The sequence below is a fragment of the Alligator mississippiensis genome, chromosome 9 (genome assembly GCF_030867095.1).
Source record: "Alligator mississippiensis isolate rAllMis1 chromosome 9, rAllMis1, whole genome shotgun sequence".
Lineage (NCBI taxonomy): Eukaryota > Metazoa > Chordata > Crocodylia > Alligatoridae > Alligator > Alligator mississippiensis.
In genome coordinates, this window is record NC_081832.1 from 75,772,386 (window position 1) to 75,798,862 (window position 26,477).

Sequence of the window (26,477 nt, forward strand, 5' to 3'; positions counted from 1 at the left end):
CTGGCTCAAACTTCCCTTTCTCCCGTATCTCAGGTGGAAAAATCACCAGATATCTCACGCTCTGCTGCCTACAGCAAGCAAAGCTGTTCCACAAACCTGGAAAAATACCCATTTCTAATAGGTGCCCCCTCCCAAACTTGCTTTCTCCCTGGGGGCATCAGCAGCGCATCCCACCTGGAAGACAACACCAAGTCTCCTTAACACAGGGGTCAGGCTGGATGCTGTTTTGCCGCAGCCTCTGGTCACTGCTCTAATAGGAGGCACTGATCCGGCTCTTTTGCAAGGGAGAGGTGACTTGGGAGCAGGGATCTCTGCGCTCTGACGGGTGACCGAGGTCCCCCTGCACGGCGGAGAGAGGGGGGCTCTGTTACGTGGCTGTCCTGTGCGGTCACTTGCCTCCTATTAAACTCAGCAGGGGCCTGTGCCTCTGATTTATGAGCTGGCGGCTCGCAATGCAGCTCAGTATATAAATAGCAAGGGGGGGGGGGGTGCAGAAAGGGAGGGTATTCATGCCACGGATGGCATAAGGCCAGCCCCATCCTTGTGAATCCCTGCCTGAGAGCATGGGGGAGGCGGTTTCCATGACTTGTCCTCCCGTGGCCTTTGATTCCTGCTGTCCCAAACCTGGGTAGCATGTGGCAACGCCCTGGGTAATTACCACTGCTTCGAGCTAATTAGTCCAGCAACGCTCCTAGGCTAAAAGCTGCTTGGGGAGTAGCATCTCTGCTTGCCGCCGGCGGTCCAGCGATGACCGCTGGTTTGCACGACGGTTTCTACCCGTGTGTTGGCTCGGGACGAGGCCTTGCTATGGGGTCTGATATGACCCCCTCTCTGGAGGGTGCCTGGGTGGGGACGGGGTAATGCGCGTGGACGGGGAAGGAAGACTTGGCCTTTTTGGAGGAGCTCCTAGGAGCAGGTGGATGCCACCGGCGGAAGGTGCCCGGGGAAGCTCTGCGATCCCCATGGCCAGAGAGGTGAGACCCCGCGTCGTGCTGCTCCTGGGGCCGGGGTGCAGCGCTCCACCCTGGACTGGGGACGTTTTTAGGCGGGGGGAACTTGGCTTTGCATCTGTTTGGTTGCCGCTTTGTAGCGGAGAAGTGATGGCAGCCACGTGCTGGGCCATGGGGGTGGTCGCGGAGGGGCCGTGGGTGCCCGCCGAGGCTCTGCAGGCTGGAAGGTGCGTGTTGGGCCGGGCGTGGGGGGCCTGCAGCAGCCCTGCAGGGAGATGGGGCTGGGTCTTGTACGCATTAGGGGGAATTCATGAGTGAGTGGGTGGGTGGGGGGAAATCCCGGGTTGGGAAAACCAGCATGGGGAAAAATTAATGGGGCGGGGAAAATCACGCGTGGGGTAAGTGTGCTGCGGGTCGCGCGTGGGGCTGGGACAGCGCGCAGCCGTGCAGCCTCCCCTCCAGTAGGGGGCGCTCTGAGCAGGCAGAGCCGCGGCCCCTTTAAGACGCCGCAGCCCGCGGCCTATCGATCACGGGCAGGCGCGCGCGCTCATTGGCTGAGCCGCGCCAGGGTTGCCGCCCCTGCCTCCACACGGGGTCTCCCTCAGAAGGCCCACGGGCTGATCGCTACGGCTCAACCGCACTCGGCAACCCGTCCTGACTGACCCTTGCGCCTTAATGGCGATGGGAGCGTCGCCCTATTGGCCGGGCGGCCAATCCATCCAGCCTTATCCCACCTCCACGGCTTCCCTCTGGCTTCCTACTGGCTGCTCCGCGCGCCCGGCCGCTCCAACAGCGCCGCCGCTCCGTAGGGCGGCTCGCCTGCCGCTCAACCCCCTTCCCGCCTCTTTGCCCACTCGCCAGCCAACCAGCTTCCGAGTGGGCCAAGTCGCCGACCTCCCATTGGCTGTGGGCGCCGCCGTGGGGCTAGGCTGCGCCGCGGCTATATAGGGAGCAGCCGGTGCCGGAGCACGCCGTTGCGTGAGGTGCTTCTCGTCGCCCGGTGCTGAAGCGACGCCTCCCGCTGCCGGCCCCGCTCCGCTCGCAGGTCAGCGCCGCCGCCCGGCCCTGCTGCCGCCGGCGGTTGGTGCCCCGGGAGGGGGGGGAGGGGCGCGTTCCCCTCACGCGCGGGGGTGGGGCGGGCGGGGGGAGGGGTCGCGGCCCAGCTTTGTCCTCGCGCGTGGGGAGGGAGGGAGCGGGGGGGGGAGGGGCGCGAGTCCCGCTCCCACGTCCGCCTCTTCCCGCCCCAAGAATGAAAGAGATGGCGGCGGCGGCCGCGCACGAGGGGCCTTGGGCGGGGAAGAGCCGGGCCCGGCTCCGCACGAGGACACCCGCCTACTTACCGACCGGCACACCTACCTACCTCCCCCCGTCTAACTACCCACCCACCTGCCTGCACACCCACGTACCTATAGCGACAACCTCTCTGTGCAGCTATCCATATAATTAATCTATATACATATATATATATATATATTTTTTCCCCCCAAAAAAACCTTCCCTACAAACGGATTTCGGGCAGGAGCGGGTTGAACCAGACTCGCTGGGATCGCTGGTTCGAAACCTCCCTGGGTTGGTTTTTTTGTTTGTTTGTTGTGTCCCACCACCCAGCACGGTGGCAATTCTCCTTCGTGACGTCTCGCAAGCGTGCTGCCTTACAAAAGTTCGTGGCAAAACAGCCGTGGCTGCGGGGGGCTGGAAGGGCCCTCGCGAGATGGTGGGGTCCGGCCCCCTGCCCTAGGCGGGGACGAAGATGGGCAATAGGATGTCTGCGGGGGGGGGGGGGAATTAGGCAGGATCTGATGTCTTTTAAGCTTTTCTTTTGAGTGGTTACCGAACTATCTGCACGTGCACGTATCGGGGGGTCTTGCTCCATCTCCCACAAATTTAGACTTCGTAAACCACTTCCAAAATACCGCGCAGGACGTAAGCATGCATGGTAGATACCTTTTTTTCCCCCAAAGGAACTGAGCTCTGGTTGCTCAGCTGCATTTTTTTTTTTTTTTTTTGCTCCTTTTTTTCAAACGTGAATGTTGAAGTCATTTTTTTTTTTTTTCCTCATTTAATTTATACATTTCAAACCTGTGGAATTAAATATTAGCGTTCGTGGGTTACACGCCTGTCTCCTCTGTGTAAGCTTTGGGTAGGTGAGTTTACATTAGGACTGGATGTAACCAATACAGAAGCAGGAAGATGTAAGCCACGTAGGAGAACACGGGGCAGATGCGTTTCTGTCGGGATGAAGCTGGCTGCACAAATACAAACCGACTGGAAATCTCTTGTAGGTTCCTTCACATAAAGTGCATCGCAAGGAGTTTTGCGTGTGGATCTTGCTTTGCTCTAGGCAGCCCCAAAGACAGCTAACTCAACAGGAGCAAAAGGAGTATTTTGTGCAATGATCTGCCAGTTCTTGTTGCCTTCAGTGGCTGTTCAGGTGGAGATGGTCCAAGTTGGTAAAGCCCCAAAGTTGGACTTGCACATATTTAAAAAAATCTGTTAACACTTAACCTATAATGTCCACAGGCTATTTCTTAGTGGAAGTAAGTAAATGGCTTAAAGTCCTTTTAAGCTTTAAAAGGACTGTTTATAAAACACATACATGTTTTAAGAGATTTATGATGTCAGATCTTTGTCCCCTCTTGTGCTTCAGGAGCATTGTCCGGACTAAAGGGTAAACCAGGATCCTTTTAGAATTGCTGTTGCACTTCAGGTTGCTAGGCATATATAGCATGTGGAGCAGCTTTGGGGTGTAAATTGTGCTTGCCTGTGCTCTCTTGCACATTGTATTGTGCCATACTGTACATGGGAAAAGCAAGAAACTGAGGGCAGGTGCCTTGTATTGTAGCTACGAATTGTTCGAGGGCTTGGCTCATAACTTTAGTAACTTGGAATGGCTGAATTTGACACATGATGGCCCATGGGAAGAGTTAGGAAACATTTATGAAATTAACGGCTGAACTTTCAAATGCCATCACTCAAGCCTTTTTGAATGTTTTTCAGTGACATGGCAGGTGGGGAAGTTGAAGAGAAGTTGGGAAGCCAATTAAACTGAAATGGGTCTGGGATCTCATGACAAGAGATGCTGTCTTGTGAATATGCACATCAGTTTCTCAGCCTGCCATACTTAATCTTTGATTTAATTTAAGTAACGAGACTTTCTGTGGAGAAGCTGAACATGCGCACAATGTTTGAGATGCGTTTTAATTAATGTAACTGACTGAAATTCCAAATCATGTTAAAATATTAAGTATGACTTTTCCAACTAAAACTATTATGGATTCTTTGGCTGGAATTGTTTTCAACAGCCTTGACTAGGGCAGAAGAAAGGTCTGATATTAAATACAAATGATAGAATATCAGACATGCTCATTTCATACTCGACTGGCATTGAACATTATACTTGTCTAAGGTCTGAGACTTAATATAGTAAGGCTTGGACCAATTCCAGAAAGAAACAGCTAGTCAGTTATAGCTTTGAGGACTGATCCTATTTGAAGTATCAGGGTAAGGTACGCATTTTCTATGCTGTTAGGGAGTTAGGGGCTGATTTAAGAACTGGTTCAGTAGCCACTTGCTGCTTCTTTTGCAAGCAATTCCCTCATCTAGAAGAGAACTGCTAAAAAGTGTATAGACATTGGATTTCTTAACTTTAGCACTCATGCACAAAAAACTGTATTAACCTGGTATTATGCTTCTAGGGTTAACTGTCATGGTCAAAAACCCTTCACGTAGCACAAATACACGTGGTGTTATGTTCGCTAAGCTTCTGCAGGCACTGATCCAATACCAGAGATCAAAACTTTCTTATCCCTCGCTTAGGACCAGCAGTTGAGAAGACACTGCGTCCTAGGGTTTTACGTAACTTGGTATAGAAATGCCCTTGGCAGATTATAACTTTGCTGTGCCTGGAAACTGGAAATTATTTGACCCTCTCAATGATGGAGTTGGTCTCAAATGTGACTGGCAAAAAAGGCCCTTTGTGCAGCCCAGAAGTAACGCTTGTATGTAACCATACCCCTCTTAAATGAACTACCAGGTCACTAGTTCTAATCTAACTGAATGTTATGAATGTACACTGTTAGCAAATCCCATTACTCCTGCCACCCAAGTCCACACGTGCTCACTTAGGGGGGGCGGGGAGTGTTCCTGCTTTTCTCCATACAGCCTAATGGATTCAGAATTTGGGACAATTCCTAGAGCTGTGGTTTAACATAGCGGGGAGAGGGAAGGGGACCTTATTTCCTCTGCCTTTTGAGTTGGGCATCTAGCCACAAAGGATCTTGTGCTTTCAGGGTTTCCCTTTACATCTTTCCAGATGACTATTGAAGCAGGTGAAGTGAGGTAAATAACTGCAGTCTAGCTTTGCTTACTTGCAGGATAAAAGGAGATGGATGGACCACACGCACTGGATTCACCTGCCTCATGGCAGGTCTTTGCCTTTTAGAGTAGCATGGCTGTTTCTCTGCCCAGGTCTCGCTTACCCTTCACTGGTGTTTTGGATGTACAGTGGGAAGTGAAGCCACAGCCTGCTTCAGGCTCCTGCAGTTCTGCTGTGCTGCAGCCTGTAGGAGTAAAGGACTTGCTATAAATTTAGACAAAAAATTATGCAGACAAAAATCATGTCAACCTGAAGACTGGAGGCTAGCTGCGATGCAGGTGAATCTGCTGCAGCTGGTGTATCTGTTTCCTTTTACTCCACAGTAAGCAAAGCTAAACCAGAGTGACTTGCCTCCTGTTAAGTTTACATTGATCTTTAGGTGTTGGGAGTCAGCTGACAGGCACTTTCCGTTTTTAAATCTTGGTGTACATAGACCAAGCGTAACAGCCAAACTGAAGATGTGAAAGAATTGTGTTCCTGTGTGGGTTTGTTTGGGCGTGCACCACAGCGGCATTGTGTAGCCCTGTACAAACATAAGAAAACAGAAACGGAGCTGCTTATGTTAAGACCTCCATATAATGTGTTCTGTGAGTGCTAGTTGTGGAATTGCCCCTGAGACTGCTATTTTTTAGCATTTAAAATAAGCTGTGTTGCTTTTAGATTCACTGGCCTGTCAGATGCTGAGCTCAATAATACTCCTTAGGATGGTAGAGAGCTTCAGATGTAGGGAGTACATTTTGGGTTGTGCCATTCATGCAGACTGGAGTTTTGGATGGCTGCAGGGCAGTAGTTTTGCACCATTCCTGCATATTCCCTAAGAGTTTGCAAAACACATGGTGCAGCTTTTATGTACAGAAGATGGAGTTGTGCTTAGTCCATTACCTTTACCCAAGATGTAAAGTACAAATAAAATGGTGAAATAAACTTGGTCTGTAGTATTTTTTTCATTGTTGAGAGTGCTTTTTAACTTTCATTACACATGCAACTACTTAGACTCAGCCCTGATACAACCCTTTAGTTTGACTGCCATAATCCAGGTCTGCTAGGGAGCCATTAAAACTTTAGCCAGAAAGAAATGCTAAACTTCATAGTTCATTGCTATTTTTTCCCTGGCCTGTAACTAATATTCACTTGATGAAGGGTGATTCTTTGTTACACAAGTGTTGTGAAATCTAACTTACATATTATTACAACTTTATTTTGAGAGCAGCATATAAGACCTCTTAAACTAGTCTCTCTTTTGAAGTATTACGATTACCAATATATCTTGTGTCTTCCACCATCAAAGTATAACACTGGGGAAAGAGAGAGAATGAAATCTTTCCTGGAAAACTAAGGACTGTGGAAAGACCTCTTCAATAAGCGAGTCTCGGGGCTGGACCTTAGTAAGAAACTCTTGTATATATGCTTTCTGTTAATGGAAAAATCTGTTAGGAATTCCTGTGGCCACCCTCACAGACATGCCCCTTATCTATTGCCTGCCTTTGGTAGGTGTTGGACAGATCTGAAGCTTGTCTCTCCATGTTCCTAGCTATAGGAAGGGTAGGAATGTCTCTTCTTCCCCCACCCAGAACCTCTGCAGCAGTAATGGGAGCAGGTTTCTGCCATGCTGCTGTAACATGTCACACTTTAGGTATTCCTTCCTTGTGAGCATTCTTCCATGTCTCTCTCCCCTTTTGAGCAGCAGTAGCATGAAATTAATGGTGTTGATGCACCCCTGTTTGCCATCTTCTGAACAGCAGCAGTGAAAGCGACTAGTTTAATCTGTTTTTCTTGATGTTTGTTTGGCAAAACTATGAACAGCAACTGAGAGGATAGATTTTTGTCTACAAAGTGGAACAGCATTGCATTTGTTTATTCTTGGTTGACATTTGGAAAGGTAAGCTAACAACAGCGAGGACTTAGACACTACTTCAAAAGACAGTTATTCTGCAGAGGTCTGTGCTTATTTATTTGCATTCTGATGGCATCTGAAGGCCTTCCCTCGCGCTGTCTGGGAAAGCTTCCCATCTGCCATTGGCAAGTGGAGGATTTTTAAGTATGAGCTTGGACAGTGCTGACTTTAACGTTGAGCTTTTATACATTTTTTTTTCACATGGATCTTTCAGCATGTGTCAGTTAATCTTTTAAAATTTTCTTTTGGCTAAGAGAATAATTTTTTATTTTTTTTCAAAGCCTCTTCAATATAGATATTTCCATGCCTTGCTAGTTTGGATACTTAACTTCAGTCAGAAAAGCAGTAACCCCTAAGAATTTCTTTTTCTAGTTGAAGTAAAATGCCAGTTGCATTTTTAACTGGTATAACAATACCAGCATTCTTTCCCCTGCCGCTTAGATCATCTCAACATCCTTTAAAAAGGAGGCAGGTATCATTGTCTTCATTTTACAAATGGGTAAACTGAGGCCCAGAGAGAGACAATTTGCCTAAGGGTACATTGCAGGCTAGTGCACAACCCAGATTTCTGGAGTTCCAGGATAGTATTTTATGTGCCACAGTACCTACCTCATCACTTTGTGTGGTCTTCCTACTACAATGGCTATAGAGCTCATTGCAGATACGAGTGGCTGAAATAACCAGGATCTTCATTCAAACTTATCTTTGCAGTAAGTAGGTCAGTACATTCCAGGTCTGAATATCTCTTATACAATTAAATGGATAATTACTAGCACATATTTTGCACTTTTTAAATACTCTAGGCTTGCATGATTGATGTTTGCTTGTCTCTAGTGAGCTGCCACTGCTTAAGAGTTACATTTGTTAATGTTCCAGAGGAGGTAAGAATTAAATACCAGTTATTTTGTAAGTTGTCACAAATTAAATCTTAAACGTTCCATTATTTGCAGCTAAAAGGCCATGGATTTGATGTTCCCTCACTTAGCTTTCTGCACCTAGTTCCAAAAAGATGAGCTATGTGATTTATTATATCTAAGAAACACTAAGAGCAAGCAGTGTGTGCCCATTCAACAACTACAGTCTGTTGACTTCTTCACTGTTAACTAGTTATGCCTGGAAGGCCAGCATGTAATATGACTTTCTCACAGGCAGGCAGAACATCCTCCCATGGGTATCTGTCAAAGTACAAAAAAGTGGTGCTGTCTTCAAAACAGATAACTTTCAATAACTGCTTCTTTCCATCTGCTTTTGTAGCAAACTGCTTCCCCTGCCCCCTTCCCCTTCCCAGTTTGGATTTTCATGCTCACATGGCTCCTTTATTTCTGTAGTTTTGCATTTAGCTTTGAATAATCATTCCCCATCTTGGAGGAGACCTGTTCTTAAATTTGGAATCAGCTCACCAATTCTGACTGCTGCTTTAGGATTTTTTTTTTTGTTCTCCAAGTTCTTTGGATGCTGTCTCTACCAATATTTGAGGTGATGTGGGTTTGTCAGCAAATGTGGGGCTTTTAACAGCCTTTACCCCCAGATAAAATAGAAGAATGTGTTTGATGGGGAGAGAAGCTTGCTGATCACTTCTGTTTCTGCTGCCACTTGGTGTTTAAATATGCATTTCCTTGAAAAGGTTCATATTACTTGTTCTGCTTCAGAACAAGATAGCATGGTGATACCTTTCCCCGGTTAGGAGAGTTCTGGATCTTGCTTAGCAATGCAGGTTTATCCTGCTTGTGCTGTATTGTCTATTTGCTCTCTGGTGATTGTAACATTATAGTTTCTACAGGTACCCACTTGCTCTCCTGTATTCCTGCCAGTTGAGCAAATGAAGCTTAATGGAGTCATGAAAAAGAGGAGGGGGGTGGAGACTAATGCAAGGGAACGTGTTCTTCGCTGCTTGTTTGCATTTTCTTGCATTCACTCTTATTTGAGTGGAGGCATGCGGAAGTGTCCTGGTTTGCAGGATTATTTGTTCATTTTGTGTCTGTTCTTTCTGGCTTGTTGGATCTATGGAGTAGCATGCATTAGAAGCACCAGTCATTGACAAATGGCTTGTTGTCTTGAGCACGTAACTAAGCAACCTGAAAAATTTTCAGCTGGATGAATATTTATAAGTTATAGAGTGGAATATACATTTCTGTAGTCTGTCACGTGCAAACTTTTCTAGGGAAATATTCATCCGTGGGGAAAAAAGACAACTTACAAACCTTTTAAGGAGCTGGCTGATGACTAACACAGTCAAGAATTGGCATGTGTGATGAGACTTATGCCTAAACTTGGGGGGTGGGAAATCCTGTTCCAAGGATGCTGAATGTGTGCTACAGCACCTCTTGTATAAATGGAGATGAAGCCGTGGAGATAAATCTAAAAAACATCCACCCTGCTTGAGTGGACTGAAGTGTAGCAGTGCGGTGAGGATCTTTGAGTAAATGAGCTCTTTAGCTATAAAGAGCCGGATTAAGCTTTCTGGGGTGTGCTTCAGTAATTTGTAGAAATTTGGCAGAGTTGTAATGAAGATATCAAATAAATTATCATTTTCCAATATAATAACAGTCCAAAGAGTGGGATTTAGACTGCTACAGGATTCTTTACTTTGTGATGGCAGTATTACACTGTCCATTAAAGATGTGCAGCACACTGTGGTGATTTGATACTCGATAGATCATCTGCTGTGTGTAAACAACTGCAAACTCTCCCTCTGCCTAGAGAAGGGCGTTTTGTGCCTGAACGCTTGCAAAGAACAATTTTTCCAACTATTTAGTTGGTCTAAGAAAAGATACCGCATTTACCCAAAGAATCTTGCCTGCTGCGTTGATGTTTTCTCCAGTAAGAGGAAGGGGGTGAAGGAGTTAGCAGTTGAAAAGACAAGGCTCTGAAGGTAGGTTGCACCATTTATCTGAAGGTTTGTAGAAACCCATTTCTACCTATCTTAAATCTTAGCATAACAGCAATCAAAGATAAATTTGCTTCCAGAAGGATGCTTAACCCAGTTATGACATTTATCTCAAAAGGGAGGTCTGGAATCTTGATTTTTGATTTGGCTTTTGGTTGAGCTGAAGTCTTCTGGGATCACAATGACAGACTGAGTGGCTTTAGTGACCAGCTGGCCTCTTTGAACTTCAGCACAGCATTGCTTACACAGGAGATGATGAATTTGGCGGCAGTTGTATGGAACTGGGACTTCATTTGATTTTATAACCATAGTGTTGAGTATTTGAAAGGCAAGGGCTAATAAGTATAATATTTTTTCTGAAGTATTTGCTAAATTAATCAATACTGGCTTATGCTAACATGACACCTGTCTTACAGTACAAAGTTGCTAATGAGTTTTGTGAATCTCAGTCTTAATTTGCTGAATATCAAATTTGCATAAAGAATTCTCTAATTTACATAACTGTACTTGGGGAAACTCTTACTAGCACTGACACTGCCAAGTATGAGCCTTGTAACAGATGGTGGAATATTCCACCAACCAGGTGAGGACCAGTTGAACACCTCTATTTTAATCTGTTTTAAGAACAAAGCTAAAACTAAAATTGTGGTAGTAGTACACAGTTGAATTAAAGTTAATCATTTGGCATCATGCTTTTCTCATAAGGCCTTCCCTTGCCTCATTGTAGCCAGGACTAAGAAAGAAGTGTGACAACTGTTATAATTAAGTGATAAGTGAGGTGCATGGCTACAACTGCTTTGCACAATACAAATACATTTTTCACAGTTTTTCAGTTACCATAATTCTGTGCCCAAGGAATGGGGTAACAAACCCCTCCTTAATCCCTGGCCCCGTGCAAAATATATACTTGAGAGAGAGGAGGTATACCTCATTCTTGTTGTCTTGGCTCTGGAATATGAACAGATGCTTACTCGCAGAAGCAGCAGGTGCAGTTGGAGTAAAAACAGATGACTCTTCAGTGATTAGGTCCTGTTAGAGTTTCCTTTCCATCCCCCAATTCTGATTAACCAGAGCTGGAAGCATTTATATTTCTCTGCATGTTGCAAGTCAGTTTTGACAGAGGATTTTACCATGAAGAACATAGGATCAGAACAGCTCTGTGCTTAAGTTTTTGTAGTGCTTGCATGGCAAAACCTATAGAAATCTATATTCATTATATGTATTGGAACATGTTAGCAGAGCTGTGTGGAAGGTAACATCCACATGACTGAACATAGTGATGAGGATGCGTTCACCTGAATGTGAAAGGAAAAAGATGATAATTTTGGCAGGGATGACTCAGCCAGCGGTGAGAGTAACATATTTGTATGTCACTCAGCCCAGCAGGGCACTGATTTGGGACAGATTTTTTGGGTGCTAACAGAGCTTACAGTAATAAATCCAAGTGTTCAGTGAAGTGGAGGATACATACCATTTATATATTTGTTGACTGAAGAGGAGGAGGTAGCTAACCTCCTGAGCCATCAGAAAAGTAAAATTGAGGAAAAAGTTGCCTTGGTTTTGGCTAACACCACGCACACAAGCCATCACAAAAGTGCGCGTCCAACTTATTTGATGCATGCTTTCTTATACTTTTTTTATTCTTTGGAGTTTAAAACTACTATTTGCATACCTGATATGTCCTCTACTATGGTTATAATTTCCTTTTGCATAACTTCCATATGCTTTTTTGTGCACTGGAAATGATCAGTAAACAACTGTCCTACCAAGACAGTCATCTCCAGAACCAAGGTGATATCAGTGGCTTCTCACATTAGCCAGAGAGTCGAATAACTTACTTTTATTAATATCTTAATGAAAACGTGTCAGATTGAGGCTGCAACTGCTATGAACCCCATCATTATTCATAGTGTGTGCGCGCGTGGTTTTCTTTACCTTTATGTGACTGGCTTCTTTGCAGGTGGCTTTCATGAAACTTGTGGACCAGAAGGTTAAGTACACATTTGAAGTTAACAGCTCTTTAAAGTCAAATATCAATGTTGTTGATTCCTAATCAAGCTGCTGTGAGATCCTTCTAAGTGTGCTGTACATTATTAGCACTAAGGAGTGCAAATACCTACACACAATTCACAAAATAAACTCAAGTGATTTCAAGTGGGAATCCATATAATCACAAACTTTCTGACCTGTTGTCTTTTTCAAAAAGACTCGGAAAGAATGATTCTTATTTTTTTCCGTAGTCAAAATAAAAGTGAAAGCCAAAAGCCAGCATTTTCTGAAGGGTGTCTTGAGCCTACAAAGTTTGCAAACAGCTAATTTAAGCTATTAACCTTTTCTTTCAGGATATTTCTACTGAATGGGTTTCTGATAGGCCCTAATTGAATGTCACTGAACAACAGCAGCAACCACAAATAAAAGAAACTTTGAGGCTGGGCTTCTCGCCTGCCTCTCTTTAAGAGGCCCAGATGGGGAGGCAAAGATATACACTCGTATGCATCTCCAATTCTGGAGTTGGGGTGGTTTTTCAATGAGATAAAAATGTGCTTTCAAGGGCTGATTTTTCAGAATAAAATTAGTCTCATTCGTGATTTTCCCACTCTCAATATTCCCCTTCATTGACCTAATGTCAGAGGACAGAATAAGTCTTCACGTGTTGGTTACGTGCTCCTTCAGTACTGGAGAAATTCCCTGGGAGGCTCTTCTAACCCTTCTGTGTTGGCAGAAGATATCAGAATTTGGCCCTGAAGCTATTTTTAATGACTCAAACCTTAAATAAAACCATATGGGTCAACAATAAAGCATGGAGCAGTTCTGTAAGGCTTCACATGGTTGGTTTGGGCTAAAGGGGGGAGGTTTGAAGTTCTTGCCTATAGGAGTTGCATGCCATACTTCTAAAAACCTTGCATTGTGTTTGGGAGGGTGCTAGGTGGGAGAAGGGATTAAGGTGTCAGTAATGCTAGAAAAGTGCCTTTCAAACATCTCTTCTGCTCCTTACCCTGTCTTTGGATAACATCTGCTTGGATTACTGCAGGCTTTTTGCTGGATTTTTGTGCCTGTCAGCACTGTTGAGCCGGTGTAGTCGCAGCAGAGCCAACTGTCATATTCTGCCTTGCATCAACAACAAAACTGTCAACTAAGCTCCAGTCCTACTCCATGTCTCTGTAATGGATGGTGATATGAAGCAGAAAGGACCCTGCTTTGTTTCCACGTCAGCTAGTATCAGATAGGACTCTGAGTATAGGTAGCAAGAATGTTTTTCAACTTTGTTTGTTTTTTTTTTTTTTTTTTTTTTTTTTAATGAATAACTGAAGGGAAGCTTGTATGGGGAGGAGTGCCTTCTTGGTTAGATATGAGAAGTTAAGGTATTTCGTGGCTCGTGCAGGAGAGAGTTCCTTAATCTATGTTAATCTCCTAGGCTCAGTAAAATATAGTTGGTCCTAGCATACAGTGTAATACATTTGATTTACCTTGTGGATTTAGGTGACATGTGATCAACTAAATGGGGGAGGTAAGTGGGGAAAGCAGTTGCTTACTGAAGTTCATAGTAAGGTAATTGTTGTATATAATGCAGTATTCCTCTCAGATTTGAGAGGTGGCTTGAAAACTGTCACAGACTAGTGTGAGTCCTGTGCTGTTGACTAGAAATAGGTTGTTTTGTACGGAGTTTTTCAAAGTGGTCGTAATACAGTAGCACATGGCTCACTTCAAAGCATCTGACTTCTGAACCTAATTGTGAAGTCAGGTGACATAGAAAATCCTCTTCAAGAACCTTGCTTGTTTGCTACCTGTTCTCTGCTGTGATATTTAGGACGCCTAAGTTCCTTTGTGTTGCAAGGACCCCTTTTCCCACAGAGAGAGAGGAGTGGGGGAGGAGGCGTGATTTGAAAGTAGAGCTCTCTGTTTTGGTTGAATTGATCATTGTGGTGAAGCTAGTCATATACTAGTAGAATGCAAACATTGACATTGCGCAGTTAACATATGTTTTTTGGTCTTCAGTTTTCAGTTGACCAAAGAAATGGTGATGGAGAAGCCAAGTCCCCTGCTGGTCGGGCGGGAATTTGTGAGGCAGTATTATACTCTACTGAACCAGGCACCGGACTACTTGCACAGGTAAAGCTCTGCTTACATAACTTGATATACTGCTTTTTGTGTTGTGTATTCCTTGTTTTTAATTTACATATAAATGTTAGCAACTCTAGCCTGCTATAAACTGTAAACAAGTGTAGCCCACCTTTCTGGCTAGCTTGATGTAAGGCTTGAATACATGTTTTAATTTCTGCTAAATGGACTCTTACCATCAAATATATTCATTCCCAGCAGCAAGAGCCAAGTCTCCCTAAACTTAGTAGCCTGTAAGGTGCACAGGCAGTGATATGGCTAGCCTCCTCCTGTCTTTGAATCCTTAGTTAAGAGCCGGGACAGCTAGAGACAGCATCTGAAGCTGTAGCAAGATGCTTTAACCCCTGTGTCACTGCTCCCTTCCAAGCTGTGACTGACTAGACAGGTGATGAAAAGCAAAGATGATGAGAGTAGACCATGTTTGTCAAAGGTATCTGAAATAACTACTGTTCCTGCTTGTAATTTAATTCCAGTTTGTTTTCAAATACAACTTGCTAAAAATACCCTGTAAAAAGTTTGATTCACCATTTCCAACATAAATTCAGAAGTTTAAGAATCTGTACAAATGTACATTCTGCTATATAGTGGCTTAGCTAAATGTATATAAATATGAGTTATTCTCCTGTTTAGCCAAAAGTCTGCTATTTAGCATAAAGAACACTAGAATGAAAATCAACATGTTTTAGTGGCTATACCTACCAATAAATATGGACCTTTCTAAAGAAAATAACTAGATATAAATGCATATTATTAAGTACCAACAATTAACCATATAACTAGTTACCTGTTGCTTTTTTAAACCATGATTTAAGGTCAGTGACTTTGATTTAACTCTTTTTAGGACTATCGGTGGAGTCAAAATCATTCTGAATTTAAATCCCATCGTTATAATATACCTTGGTAGACTGACTTGTTTTGGGACTGTCATGCTTTCTTTATCTTGCCTAGATATGTACTTCTAGATTCTTGAAGCTCATCTTCAAGTTAAAAACTTAACTGGTCTGAGGTAAAGACTTTCCAGAGTTGTTCCCAAGTGTGGCAAGCAGTTGAGTCTCTGGCTAATCCAGACAAACAGTCTGTTGGATCAGTTACGAGTTTCTGTTCGCAGTTTTGTACCTGCTGCCAGCATTTCTGGTACATTAGCTAGGAGTGAAAAAAGCTATAAAATGGAAGGATGACTCATAGTTTACGTGTTACTATAGTTTTTGTTTCTAGGTACATAAAACTACATATCTTTGGTTCTGACTAAAATTTATAATGACTGTCAAGTAATCTTGTTGTATACCTACTACCTAGATGACTGGGACAAGAGAGTGAGTTAGCTGTGTTGGTCTGAAGTTGGCAGAAGGTAAGGTAGACTTGCACTTTATAGGCTGAATCAGAGATATCAGACAGCATCTGATGAAATGAACTTGGCTCATGAAAGTTATGGGGGGTGTTGGGGTGTGGGTAAAGAAATGTGTGATATATAACTAATCTGATTTGGCTTATAATATGCAAATCTTCCCTGCCTTCTGTGATGCAGAGAATCAGGAGGACCGTCAGAATCCCAAGCAGTCCGTGCTGCTGGAAAAGCAGGCGTATTAAGTGTGTTGTCTTTCTCTGTCTCCACTTCCTATATCGGTTTCTTTGACAAGTATCCAACATCACGGTAACCACCCTGTCTAGCTTCTGGAAGATGGAACTCTTCTTCCTCTTTTTGTTCTTGATGATTATAACAGCAAGCACAAGGGTTTCTTTACTACTCTGAAAATTTAACTGAATCTCACTAGTGCACCTTTTAATACCATTTAGTTTAAGGATAGTATTTATAGTAGAATGCTGTTTTCAGACCTGTAGTTGTTGCATTAAGAATACTGAACCAAAGCTTAATTTATAAATTCCTCCTCAACAGGTTTTATGGAAAGAATTCTTCCTATGTCCATGGTGGCTTGGATTCCAATGGAAAGCCAGCTGATGCGGTCTATGGGCAGTCGGTAAGCGCTTGTAAAAGTGAACAAAGTAGTGTCATGTGACTGAATTTAAGCACTGGAATGACAGCTTTTTTTTTGGATCGCTTTGTTTTAAGGGATGGTTGTGTGTCTGAAGCAGATCTAGGTGGTGAGTCAGTTGATCAGAAGTCTGCTCACCCACTCTGGAATATAGTAGTCTGCAGTTTGAACATGTTGGAAGGTCGCATTCTGGGTCTATAAAACTGATTTGTAGTAAGACTTGCTACTTCAGGAAGTGGTAGGCAAGCTGGTCAAACTTTCCCCAAACTAGGAGCAGTTGGAGTTTGGAACATTATTTGTGGGGTATGGTGTATGTTGGACTAATTCACATTCAACTGGAGTGTCCAGATCCACATTGTACTTAGTCAAACCTTTAAAACAAGTGGCTTTGAGGGAATAAAAGCATGGAGTTGGATTTGCTTTGTAGGGCTTTAAAGGTAATCTTAGTTATAGACTTCAAAGTATACTTTCTGTTACCTAAACCTTTTGATTTTACCCTATAGAAGCAGTTTATGCCAACTTAAATCCAGTTTGAAGTGGGTCATTGACTCCTAACTTGGATCTTGCAGGACATCCACAAGAAGGTGCTGTCACTGAACTTCAAGGATTGCCACACGAAGATCCGTCATGTGGATGCCCATGCAACTCTTAATGATGGTGTTGTGGTGCAGGTGATGGGAGAGCTCTCCAATAACATGCAGCCAGTGCGCAGGTTCATGCAGACGTTTGTGCTTGCGCCAGAGGTATGCTTTCGTCTCGTAACGAACATTGACATGAAAGTAGGTTTGCTATTTGGCTTAGCATTAGGAAGTGAAAGTTCAAATTTGGGCTCCGTGCCAAGAAACACTTCCATAGAAGACATTCTGGAAACTCTTAATTCCATGTTTCTGTTAACTATGAAAATAATGTAAGGGCATGTCATGTCTTGAGTTGGGACTAGTAGGTGGCATTATTACAACTTTGCCTATATATTCTGAAAGTGTTACTTTATCTTTCCGTAACTGTGACTTGCTCTTTTAGCAGCTGATGCCACAGACTGAGAAGATTGCAGTCTCATTTGAAAACTTGGGTTTCAAGGTTTCTGATGCTATAATCGACTTCCCACTGAACTACATTTTCAAAATAGTTTTTTTCAAACAGAATAATTCATGTAGTAATTGAAAATGTCAGTGAAGACAAATTGACTGTTATAGTTTCATAGTAGTTAGGGGTCAGAAGGGACCTAAATAGATCATCTAGTCTGACACCCCCCGCCACTGGCTGGAGCACACAGTGGGATCACACGACCCCAGACAGGTGTTCATCCAACCTCTTTTTGAATTTACCCAAGGTAGGAGTGAGGGACCACTTCCCTAGGAAGCTGGTTACAGATCCTAGCCACCTTAACAGTGAAATAGTGCCTCCTAATCTCTAACCTGAACCTATTCTCCAGCAGCTTCTGGCCATTGTTCCTCATCACCCCAGGTGCTGCTGGGGGGAATAGGACCCTTCCTATTTGCTGCTGATCTCCCCTAACGAGTTTGTAGGCAGCCACCAAGTCCCCCCTCAGCCTCTGTTTGCTGAGGCTGAACAGGTTCAGGTCCCTCAGCCTCTCCTCATAGGGCTTGCTCTGTTGCCCTCCAACCAAGCGGGTGGCCCTCCTCTGAACCCTCTGAAGGCAATATCTTGTTAAGATTTAATTTGGCCTTATTGGTTCTGTCAATCACAAAGAAACAAGATGTGGCTGCCTTCTTCCTTGGACTGAATAGCCTTTTTCCTTTTTGCTTCAGGAGTCATGTTTAAATCCTTCTAACTTTGGGATTTGTATTGTCCTTCATTGTTTTTCTCTAAATTTTTTTTTTTTTTTTGTGGGGGGCAGTGGTCATATGATGCTCCTGTCTCCCATGAATATCCTGCATCTGTATTATGATGGGGTGGTGGTGAGGATTGCAACAGAGGTCTTGGCAGGCTTGTCAAACCTTTTATATGATAAAAGAACATTGGGAAAGTGTCAGTAAGCAAAGCAGAAAATTCAAGTATTGTGCGAGTTGGATATTTATATGTTGAAGAGATTTCCCCCAAAGCTAGCTGGCATTGTAGGCCAGACCTTTTGGCTTGGCTAAACTGTTTGATGCAGGGTGTGGAGTTAAGGGCACAGTGGTTCAAAGTAACCTGTCTACTCCCTTAGTCCTGTCCTTTAGTGGAGCCTCACTGTAACTTCTAGCAGCCTCAACAGTAGGTCTGTTCTAAGTCGGTCGCTTCCCGTGGTTCCCCAGGGAGTACTTTGGAGTGCAGGGAACTAATAGCTTTTGTGCTTTTCTTTGAGAAATACTCCTGATCCTTGGCTGGAGAAGCTGCTCTACTGGTTCTGTGTCCTTCAAGGATTTTGTGTTGTCAGGGCAGAGGAGATGGGCAGTTTTCTGTTCCCAGTGCCCTGTTGGAGTGCCACAGAGGGAGTGGAGCGCGGTCCAAACCTACCACTACCTGTAAATGCTTCGTGATCATTTAATCTCTCTTTATTCTAGGAGTAAAATACACTTGAACCAACTTTTTACCTCTGTTTGCCTACAGGGTTCTGTTGCAAATAAGTTTTATGTCCATAACGACATCTTCCGCTACCAAGATGAGGTCTTTGGTGATTCAGACACTGAGCCACCTGAGGGTAAGTTCCAGAAGCTTGGAAACGTCTATTGATGGCTGTTTCTGTGGCATTAGACGGTTTGTTGATTCCAACGCTTGATACCCAGACCAGAGGGAATTCTTTCTATTTAGAGCAGATTTGCCACATGTTCATTGTTCTTCTGTTTGTTTTTGTTCTTTTCATACCGTCAGTGTTTTGTAGGCCCTTGCTGAAACACATGCCGTTATACTTTTTTGCAATATGGTCCTCCTTTTTCCTGTCTGTGGTCATACAAAATTCTGAGTGCTATAAGGCATTTGGGGGATATTTAATGCTATACTGTGGAGCCTATAGGCAGCAAATCTGCTTTGTCTAAATATTTGAAAAAAAAGGCCCTCGTAACCAAAGCTTTAAGTAGTCAAAATAGGCATTACTTACTTTTGCTGCACTTTGGTATAACCTAAGTGCAAGCACCTGATATCTACAACTGGGCCAGCATGTTGATACTGAGTATGTTCATTTTTTTTTCTTTCCTAACCCCAGAATCTGAGGAGGAGGTGGAGGAACCTGAGGAAAGGCAGCAGACACCAGAAGCAGTTCCCGATGACACTGGGGCTTACTATGAGCAGGCTGTCAGGTAATTTGATCAAACTTGGAAGTCGGACATTGTGTAGCGTGGTCTGGTCAAGGGGAATGCTTCCATTTCCAATTTCTTCAGGAAAGCTCAAACATAAAGGGTATTGAAATTACAGGCTCTTGGCTCTGAGGCTAAGAAACTAGGTTTTCAGCTGGTATACTTTTCTGTTATGAAGCATAACATGTAATCCTGTTGAATGTGTTAACACCCTCCCTCCTCCCCTCATGTGAAACATACCCATGGGTTGTCCCTGTAGTTCATCTTGAATGTAGTGGACTTTCTCTGCTTGGGTTAAGATCTCACCTTCAGCACTTCCCATTTGCAGAAATAAAATGTTACTATTCATGGTGTTTCTGATAGCAATGACTTGGAAGAACAGCTGGAAGAGCCAGTAGCAGAACCAGAGCCTGAGCCAGAGCCTGAGCCTGAACAGGAGCCTGAAGCAGAAGTTCAGGAAGAAAAGTCTGAGCCGGTACTGGAGGAAGCAGCTCCTGAGGAAACTGTGCAGAAGAGTCCTTCTCCAGTTCCTGCAGACCCAGCTCCTGCAGTGCAAGAGGACTCCAGGGTAATGCAAATGGCTGGCTCCCACTGTGTTGTTTTTTCATAGGTTCACCTTTTTCTTTCTTGTCCATGTAGTATTTTTGCCTTGGCAAGATGGGGAATCTACTCTTACAGTAGTTCTCTCCTGACCCTTAACCAGATATTTTACATGTTACATTTCTTCCCAGAAAATATGATTGGACATCTAATTGTTGCTGATATCAGAGTGACAGTGCATTTTCCTCTGCTGAAGTCTTCTGTATTTATGTAACAAATCCTGCAGCTATAGAATAGGCTTTTTTTTAAATCAAGCACTCTAGGATAGTGAAGAAAACCTTCTTTGTGCGGGCAGAGTATAACCAATGCATTCAGAAGTCCACAACAGTGGCCCTGGGGCATTGCTGCTTCCCAACTTTTTCTGACTTCTGCAGTGTTAAGGGGCTGGAGATGACCTCTTCTTGCAATGACTGCTTTAAAGCTCCTGTTACCACCCCTTGACTTGGGCTGTTTGTGTCCCTGAAAAGGACTTGAACATGGATTCACTCAGTGGTTTATTAACACTGTGTTTTTTGTTTTTTTGTTTTTTTTTCTTTTGTGTCCCCCTTGTCTCCCCAGACATTTTCATGGGCATCTGTAACTAGTAAGAACCTCCCTCCCAGCGGAGCTGTTGCAGTGTCAGGAATACCACCTCATGTTGTAAAAGTACCAGCGTCACAGGTAGGAATCTTGCATTAATCACAAGCTCTGTCTGATACTATTGGAGTCGCTTGAGAAAAAGCTTCTACAACAAATTCCTTGTTTGTGGTGTGGCTTTCTGAATGTATTAGTGTCATCTTGTAAATATTAATCTCCGTTTTAACAACAGTCACATTCTTAACTCTTCTGGCTGAGAGGAAAACCTTCCGCAAGCAAACCATGTGTCTGATCTGTATTAAGCAAAGATTGAATGAGGACCAGGTTCTGTAGAATCTCCCAAGTTCTAGTGAGCTGGGCTGTGGTGGAAGGGTTTGTCCAGCCTTGTCCAAAATAGCCTTCGGGGGTTAACAGGAAGATTAAGCATAACATCTGTGATTAACTCAGAATAAACTCTTTTGAATGAGGGATGATTTGAATTCTAACACTAACCAGCAAAAGAGCAAGCCGTGTTTTGTACTTATAAGTATAAATTGGGCTCAAGTCTTTGTTAGAGCCACTGATGAAAAGCTTGATCATGTTGTCATCTGTGAATTAAAGATGATGACTTCTGTGAAACTTGATTTCGAACTCCAGAAAGTTCACCTTACTGCTGCTACTGGTCTTGTTTGCGAGCCATCACTTACTTTCTGCTTGAATTTCTGCAGCCTCGCCCTGAGTCCAAGCCTGAATCACAAACTCCACCACAGAGGCCTCAGAGAGATCAGAGGGTGAGGGAGCAGCGAACAAGTATCCCACCACAGAGAGGACCCAGACCAAGTAAGAAGAATGTTGCATTTGTACCTTGCTTTCTAATGTTGTGGTGGACCCAAGAATAATTGATATAGAAGAGGATGAATACTGCGGTTTGTTCAGTTCTTGGAATATCAGTCATTAGTCATGTCATTCCTGCTGCTCTGCGTATTTGAACTGACTTTGGCCAGATCTTCTAGGCTTTGGAATTGAACTCAGCTCTCACTTTGAAATACTATGCTTTTTCTTTTTCATTTGTAGTAGCTGATTCTGGGCAAGCTGTGGGAGGTTGCTTGAGTACGTTTTCAGCTGAATTTGCTGAATTGGGGTTCTGATAGTTTGTGTACATTCACAAACTAAACATGAACTTTAGCTCTTTCGAAGTTTACTTATTGCACATGTAACTCTTCTTGTAAATGTGTGGTTATTGTGAAATTTCAGCACCCTGGGCAAATTCGGTTGCAGACCAGTTGTGCCGTTTTACCAGAACGGTTCGGCATTTTATGACCACGGATACTGCTTGGTTTAAGTAAGTGAATGACATTATTATTATTTTTTTCTTTAGTTCGTGAAGGTGAACAAGGTGATATGGAAACTAGACGGATTGTGAGGTACCCAGACAGTCACCAGCTTTTTGTTGGAAACCTTCCTCACGATGTGGATAAATCTGAATTGAAGGATTTCTTCCAAAGTAAGTTGCTGCCTTGTGTTGCTTGGCTCATTACGGGGGGTTGGGGCATTTCATCCCAAAGCACATGCCTGTTCCTGCAGAGCATTCTAATGTGTGACCGAAGAACTCGGCTCCTCTCTTGCAGGTTATGGCAATGTTGTAGAACTCCGAATCAACAGCGGCGGAAAGCTCCCGAACTTTGGGTTTGTGGTGTTTGATGACCCTGAACCAGTTCAGAAGATTCTTAGCAACAGGGTAAATAAGCCTTGGTTTAATGGTGGTGGTGAAGGAGGAAATAGAGCAGTTGAATATGTCCCTTTTTATTAATAGCGGGCAATATTGATCTCGGGGGTAACTGCTAGCTAGTCAGCCTCTTAATACCCCTTCTATGTACAAAGGGGTGTTACCTCACTGTGCCATTTGGTGAAGAAGTTGGAAGAATTTAGTGCTAAAACCAACAAAAATGCAGGTAAGGCTGCCAATTACAGGGTGAATGTGGAGTAATATGTAGCAGTAAAAGAAATTACCCTGGTCATGGGCAGGTGGTGCCTCCTGAGTCAGGGGGGGCACTTGCGCCCCCCAGCAGGCTGTCAGTGACTGGGGAGGGTCCCCCTGTGGCTGATCCCACTGACAACCGGGGGGGGCCCATCACCCTGACCCGCAAGTAGCAATGGCATGTTGCTGGCACTTCTGGGTGAGCGCAGTTGGCCGCAGGGGGATCGCGGGGATCACTTCTCCTGGCACCCCCACTCCCTGGCCAGTGCTCTTTGGAGGGCACCAGCGCTCTTGCCTGGCCCCCTGCCTGGGAATGCTGGCTGTCAAGGGGCGCACCAGCCCTCTCAGGGGGGTGCATGTGCACCCTCTGTGCATCGCCACTGAACCCGGTCACTGTAGGTTGAGACTTAACCTTCCCATATGCACCATGTTTTTTTAACCCAGGAAATGCAAAAGGATTATGTTGAGGGCAGAGAGGAGCTGTGTGCTCTTAATCCAAGAGCCAAGTGGTCCCCTACCCAGAGTCTCAGTGCAGTCATAAACTATGCCATGTTTGTTTAGGAAAGCATGTATGTACTAAACAGGTCGAGTGTTGCTATCTTTTCAGCCAGTCCCTGGCCGCTGTTGATATAAACGCTGTAGCCAGTGACCAAACTGAGTGGTTGGTCATATCTGCGGTCTACATTGTGTCAGTTGTGCACTCATGTTTTCCAGACAGGCAAACCATTATTGAGCCCAAATTAACTATCTTTAACAATATGGGGAATGGAATTAATATGACCCAGGACTAAATGTTTCAAACGTTTATACCTACAAGGAGGGACAACTCTATCTCTCTTCTGCTTCTAATGGATAATTCTCTGTGGGGTGGCGGGAGATGAAACAACTTACAACACACTGGACACCAGTGCATCGTTTTAAAGATCTGGTCCTGCGGAAATAACTCAGTTGTATTGCGAATACTGTGTACTAGTCCTCTTAAACTGACTGATCAGCTACAAGCACCTGCTAGCAAGGTGCTGATAATGAAAGGTAGTGGGGTATTAATAGAGTTCAGGGGCAAAGCTGCAATGACATTCCTATACCCTTTCTCTTTGCCAGGAAGGAGCTTAGTACCCTTTTTAGATGCTTGCTGTTCCCAGGGTAAGGTCAGTGGAAACTGATAGCTAGGCTTTCCTTTCGATAGAAAAGGTAACTTTCTGCCACCGAGAAGACTCTTTCAGTCTTTCTATTTATATTATAGCATAACTAGTGATTCAGAATCATTCATGCCTCTGTTGATATTTCTAGGAGTGTGAAATTTTACACTTGAACAGCAAATCAGCCTGCCTTTTAATACTAAATGTGGATGTATGCTGATAGCTAAAAGCCGTAGGGGACAGGGCTAAGAGCAATGGCCTCAAGGTACAGCAGAGGAAATTTTAGGTTGGAGAATAGGAAGAATATTCTGATTAGGAAGGTGGTTAAGCAGTGGATTAGTCTGTCTAGAGAAGACAGAGAAATATTCAATTGCAGGTTGGACAGACACTTTGCTGGGATGATTTAGTCAGGAATGATCTTACCTTTGAGGAGCAGGGCTAGACTAGATGACCTCATGAAGTCCCTTGCAGCCTTACTTTCCTATGGTCTATGACTTCTTCTCCACTTCAGCAGCAGCGTAACTTTCAGATTCAGTAACCACTCATCACAGTGATTCAAAATGCCGCTTCTGTTAAAAGGGAAGACTTCACTAGTGTTCGCGAAGCGTGGTATGGAACTCTGATCAGAAGACTGTTCGAGACTCCCATGCAGTCCCAGGGATGGGATGCACAATGAGCTAATTGTCAGTTCCTCCTAAGCTAGCTCTGCTCACCCTGCCTCTCTTCAATTTAAGGAACAATGGAAACGAGCCAGAAAAATTGTACGTGTCTTTTGTGTAACATTTTTGTGGCTGGTTTCCTGCTCTGGCATGCCACTAATTCCTTGGCCATGTGGCAGGGTTTATGGCGCAACTAACAGGTTAGTTGCATCTTGACTGTAATATTTGTCAGGGGCCCCAATCCCCCGCTCTCCTTCTTTTTTCTCTTGTAGCTGCTACTCCTTAATGAAAGGCTGTATTCTGAGAGTTCCTGCTGGGTCAGTAACACTGGTAAATCTCTGCATTCTCTTACAGCCTATCATGTTCAGGGGAGAGGTACGCCTGAATGTGGAAGAGAAGAAAACACGAGCTGCCAGGGAGGGTGATCGCAGAGATAACAGACCCCGTGGACCCGGAGGCACTCGTGGGGGGCTGGGAGGTGGGATTCGAGGGCCTCCACGTGGAGGGATGTCTCAGAAACCAGGATTTGGAGCTGGAAGGGGCATCGGGCAACGCCAATGAATACATCGTGGATGATGACACAATGGCACAAACCTTTGTTCCTGCAGATTTGTGAATTTCAGCCTTGGGTATCTTGGAATGTGGCCCTAGCCTGTTATAGACTGCTACGTTTGATACTATTTTGGCCCTTTTTTGTTTGTGTTATGGTTTTTTGTGATTTTTTTTTTTTTCTAGTCCTTGTCCCAGATTCCAGCTTTGTGGAACAATATTAGGAAAAGTGGATTTTAAAAAAAGAAGCAAGTTTCCTTGCTCATTGCAAACTGATGGACTGGATTTCTTGTACCAGTGGTCTTTCCTAATGGATTGTTTTTTCCCTGTATACTGAAATTGAGTGCATTTCAGTCGGTTGGAATAATCTTTCATCTGCATGTGTTGGAGAGCCTGTAGGAAAACCTAGCACTTGGCAAGCATTTCAAGGGCAGGAAAACTATTGTTTATCCCCTGAGGGTCATGTGAACATCCTCTTGTCTGGAGATGTTGCCACTTGACAAATTGACATTCACCCTTCTCTGTGGCGCTGTAAAAGTGGAATAAAGGGCATCCATAGAGTCTTTTTTTTTTTTTTTTTTTTTCCTTTTTCTTTTGATACATGATCACGAAAAGGAATTCTAACTACTGTTTTACCACTTACAAATTTTGGATTGTGGGATAGGTTTTAAATGTCTAGAACTTGACTCTTAAAACACTTTTCCTGAACTTGTGAAATTTTTTATTGAAATAGGGAGTTTTTTTCATGTTTAGTTTGTATTTGTATAAAAAAAAAAGCAAAATTGTTGTGCCTTCTATTTATCTCTCATTCCAGTCTTGGCAAATTGTTAAAAAAAAAATAAAAATAAAAAAAGTCTAGATTTGCTTTATCAAGCGCAGAGTATGTGGGGATTTTTCCAGAAGGGTGAGTTTCCTATCACTGCCTTCTATCACCAGAACGGCTGAGGACTGGCTAGAAAATGCTTTGGAAATCTGAACCTAGCTCTACTATGGCAGCATGTAGAAGGGCAGAATTTGAAGTGGGTGATTTGGAAGGTGTGTGTGTTAAGGCTGACTTAGCTGCATGTGCTTACCCTTTTGACTGAAAAATGGATGCTTTCCAGGTAGATGGTTTTGTAAAAAATTCTGTTGTTAAAATATATGTGTGGGAAGCAAGGTTTGCTTGTTCAGGACCAAGGCAGCAACTAAGTGATGTTAGACATGCATCAAATGCTGGTACACTGTCTTAGTACTGCAGACTCGGTAGACTCCGCTGAAGGGATATGAAGCAGAATGTGAACTTCCAAGACTCCATACATATGCAACTTCTTTTTAACATTAGCTTGGAAAGATTACAGTGTGCAGCCTGAATTTTATTAGTGTCACTTGGTCTGGTGTTCAATTTTAAGTTGTGCAAAACCTCTCTAAGAATGGTGTGCTCATACCTCACAGCAAGCACTCGTTTCTGGTATCACATGAGACCACATCAATAATTTCCTCTACAATTCGTTTGTCTGGTCTTGCTTTACCAATGCAGGACCCATCCAGCTGCAGCACATCTGTCTCGTC

At 43.9% G+C, this 26,477-nt stretch overlaps 1 protein-coding gene across 2 annotated transcripts; it reads left to right on the forward strand.

The window, feature by feature from the left end:
- Window positions 1–1,887: 1,887 nt before the first annotated feature.
- Window positions 1,888–25,802, forward strand: G3BP1 (G3BP stress granule assembly factor 1). Of its 2 annotated transcripts, none has more exons than XM_006270388.4 (12): window positions 1,888–1,995; window positions 14,103–14,216; window positions 16,120–16,201; window positions 16,786–16,959; window positions 18,767–18,857; window positions 19,359–19,452; window positions 19,813–20,017; window positions 20,608–20,709; window positions 21,333–21,444; window positions 21,983–22,108; window positions 22,212–22,342; window positions 24,735–25,802. In XM_006270388.4, exons 2-12 carry the CDS (start codon window positions 14,122–14,124, stop codon window positions 24,939–24,941), a joined length of 1,419 nt encoding a protein of 472 aa, XP_006270450.2. In that variant the 5' UTR covers window positions 1,888–1,995; window positions 14,103–14,121; the 3' UTR covers window positions 24,942–25,802. The 2 variants fall into 2 exon arrangements, with proteins under 2 accessions (XP_006270450.2, XP_006270451.2); XM_006270389.4 differs by having other exon boundaries at window positions 22,233–22,342.
- The last annotated feature ends 675 nt before the right edge of the window (window positions 25,803–26,477 follow it).

Bases quoted from the DNA above. Each gene is read 5' to 3' on its own strand.
- G3BP1 (XM_006270388.4), top strand. From the start codon at position 14,122: ATGGTGATGGAGAAGCCAAGTCCCCTGCTGGTCGGGCGGGAATTTGTG. The intron at 20,018-20,607 runs GTAATGCAAATG...TTGTCTCCCCAG, and splicing joins CAGTGCAAGAGGACTCCAGG to ACATTTTCATGGGCATCTGT. The intron at 22,343-24,734 runs GTAAATAAGCCT...ATTCTCTTACAG, and splicing joins AGAAGATTCTTAGCAACAGG to CCTATCATGTTCAGGGGAGA.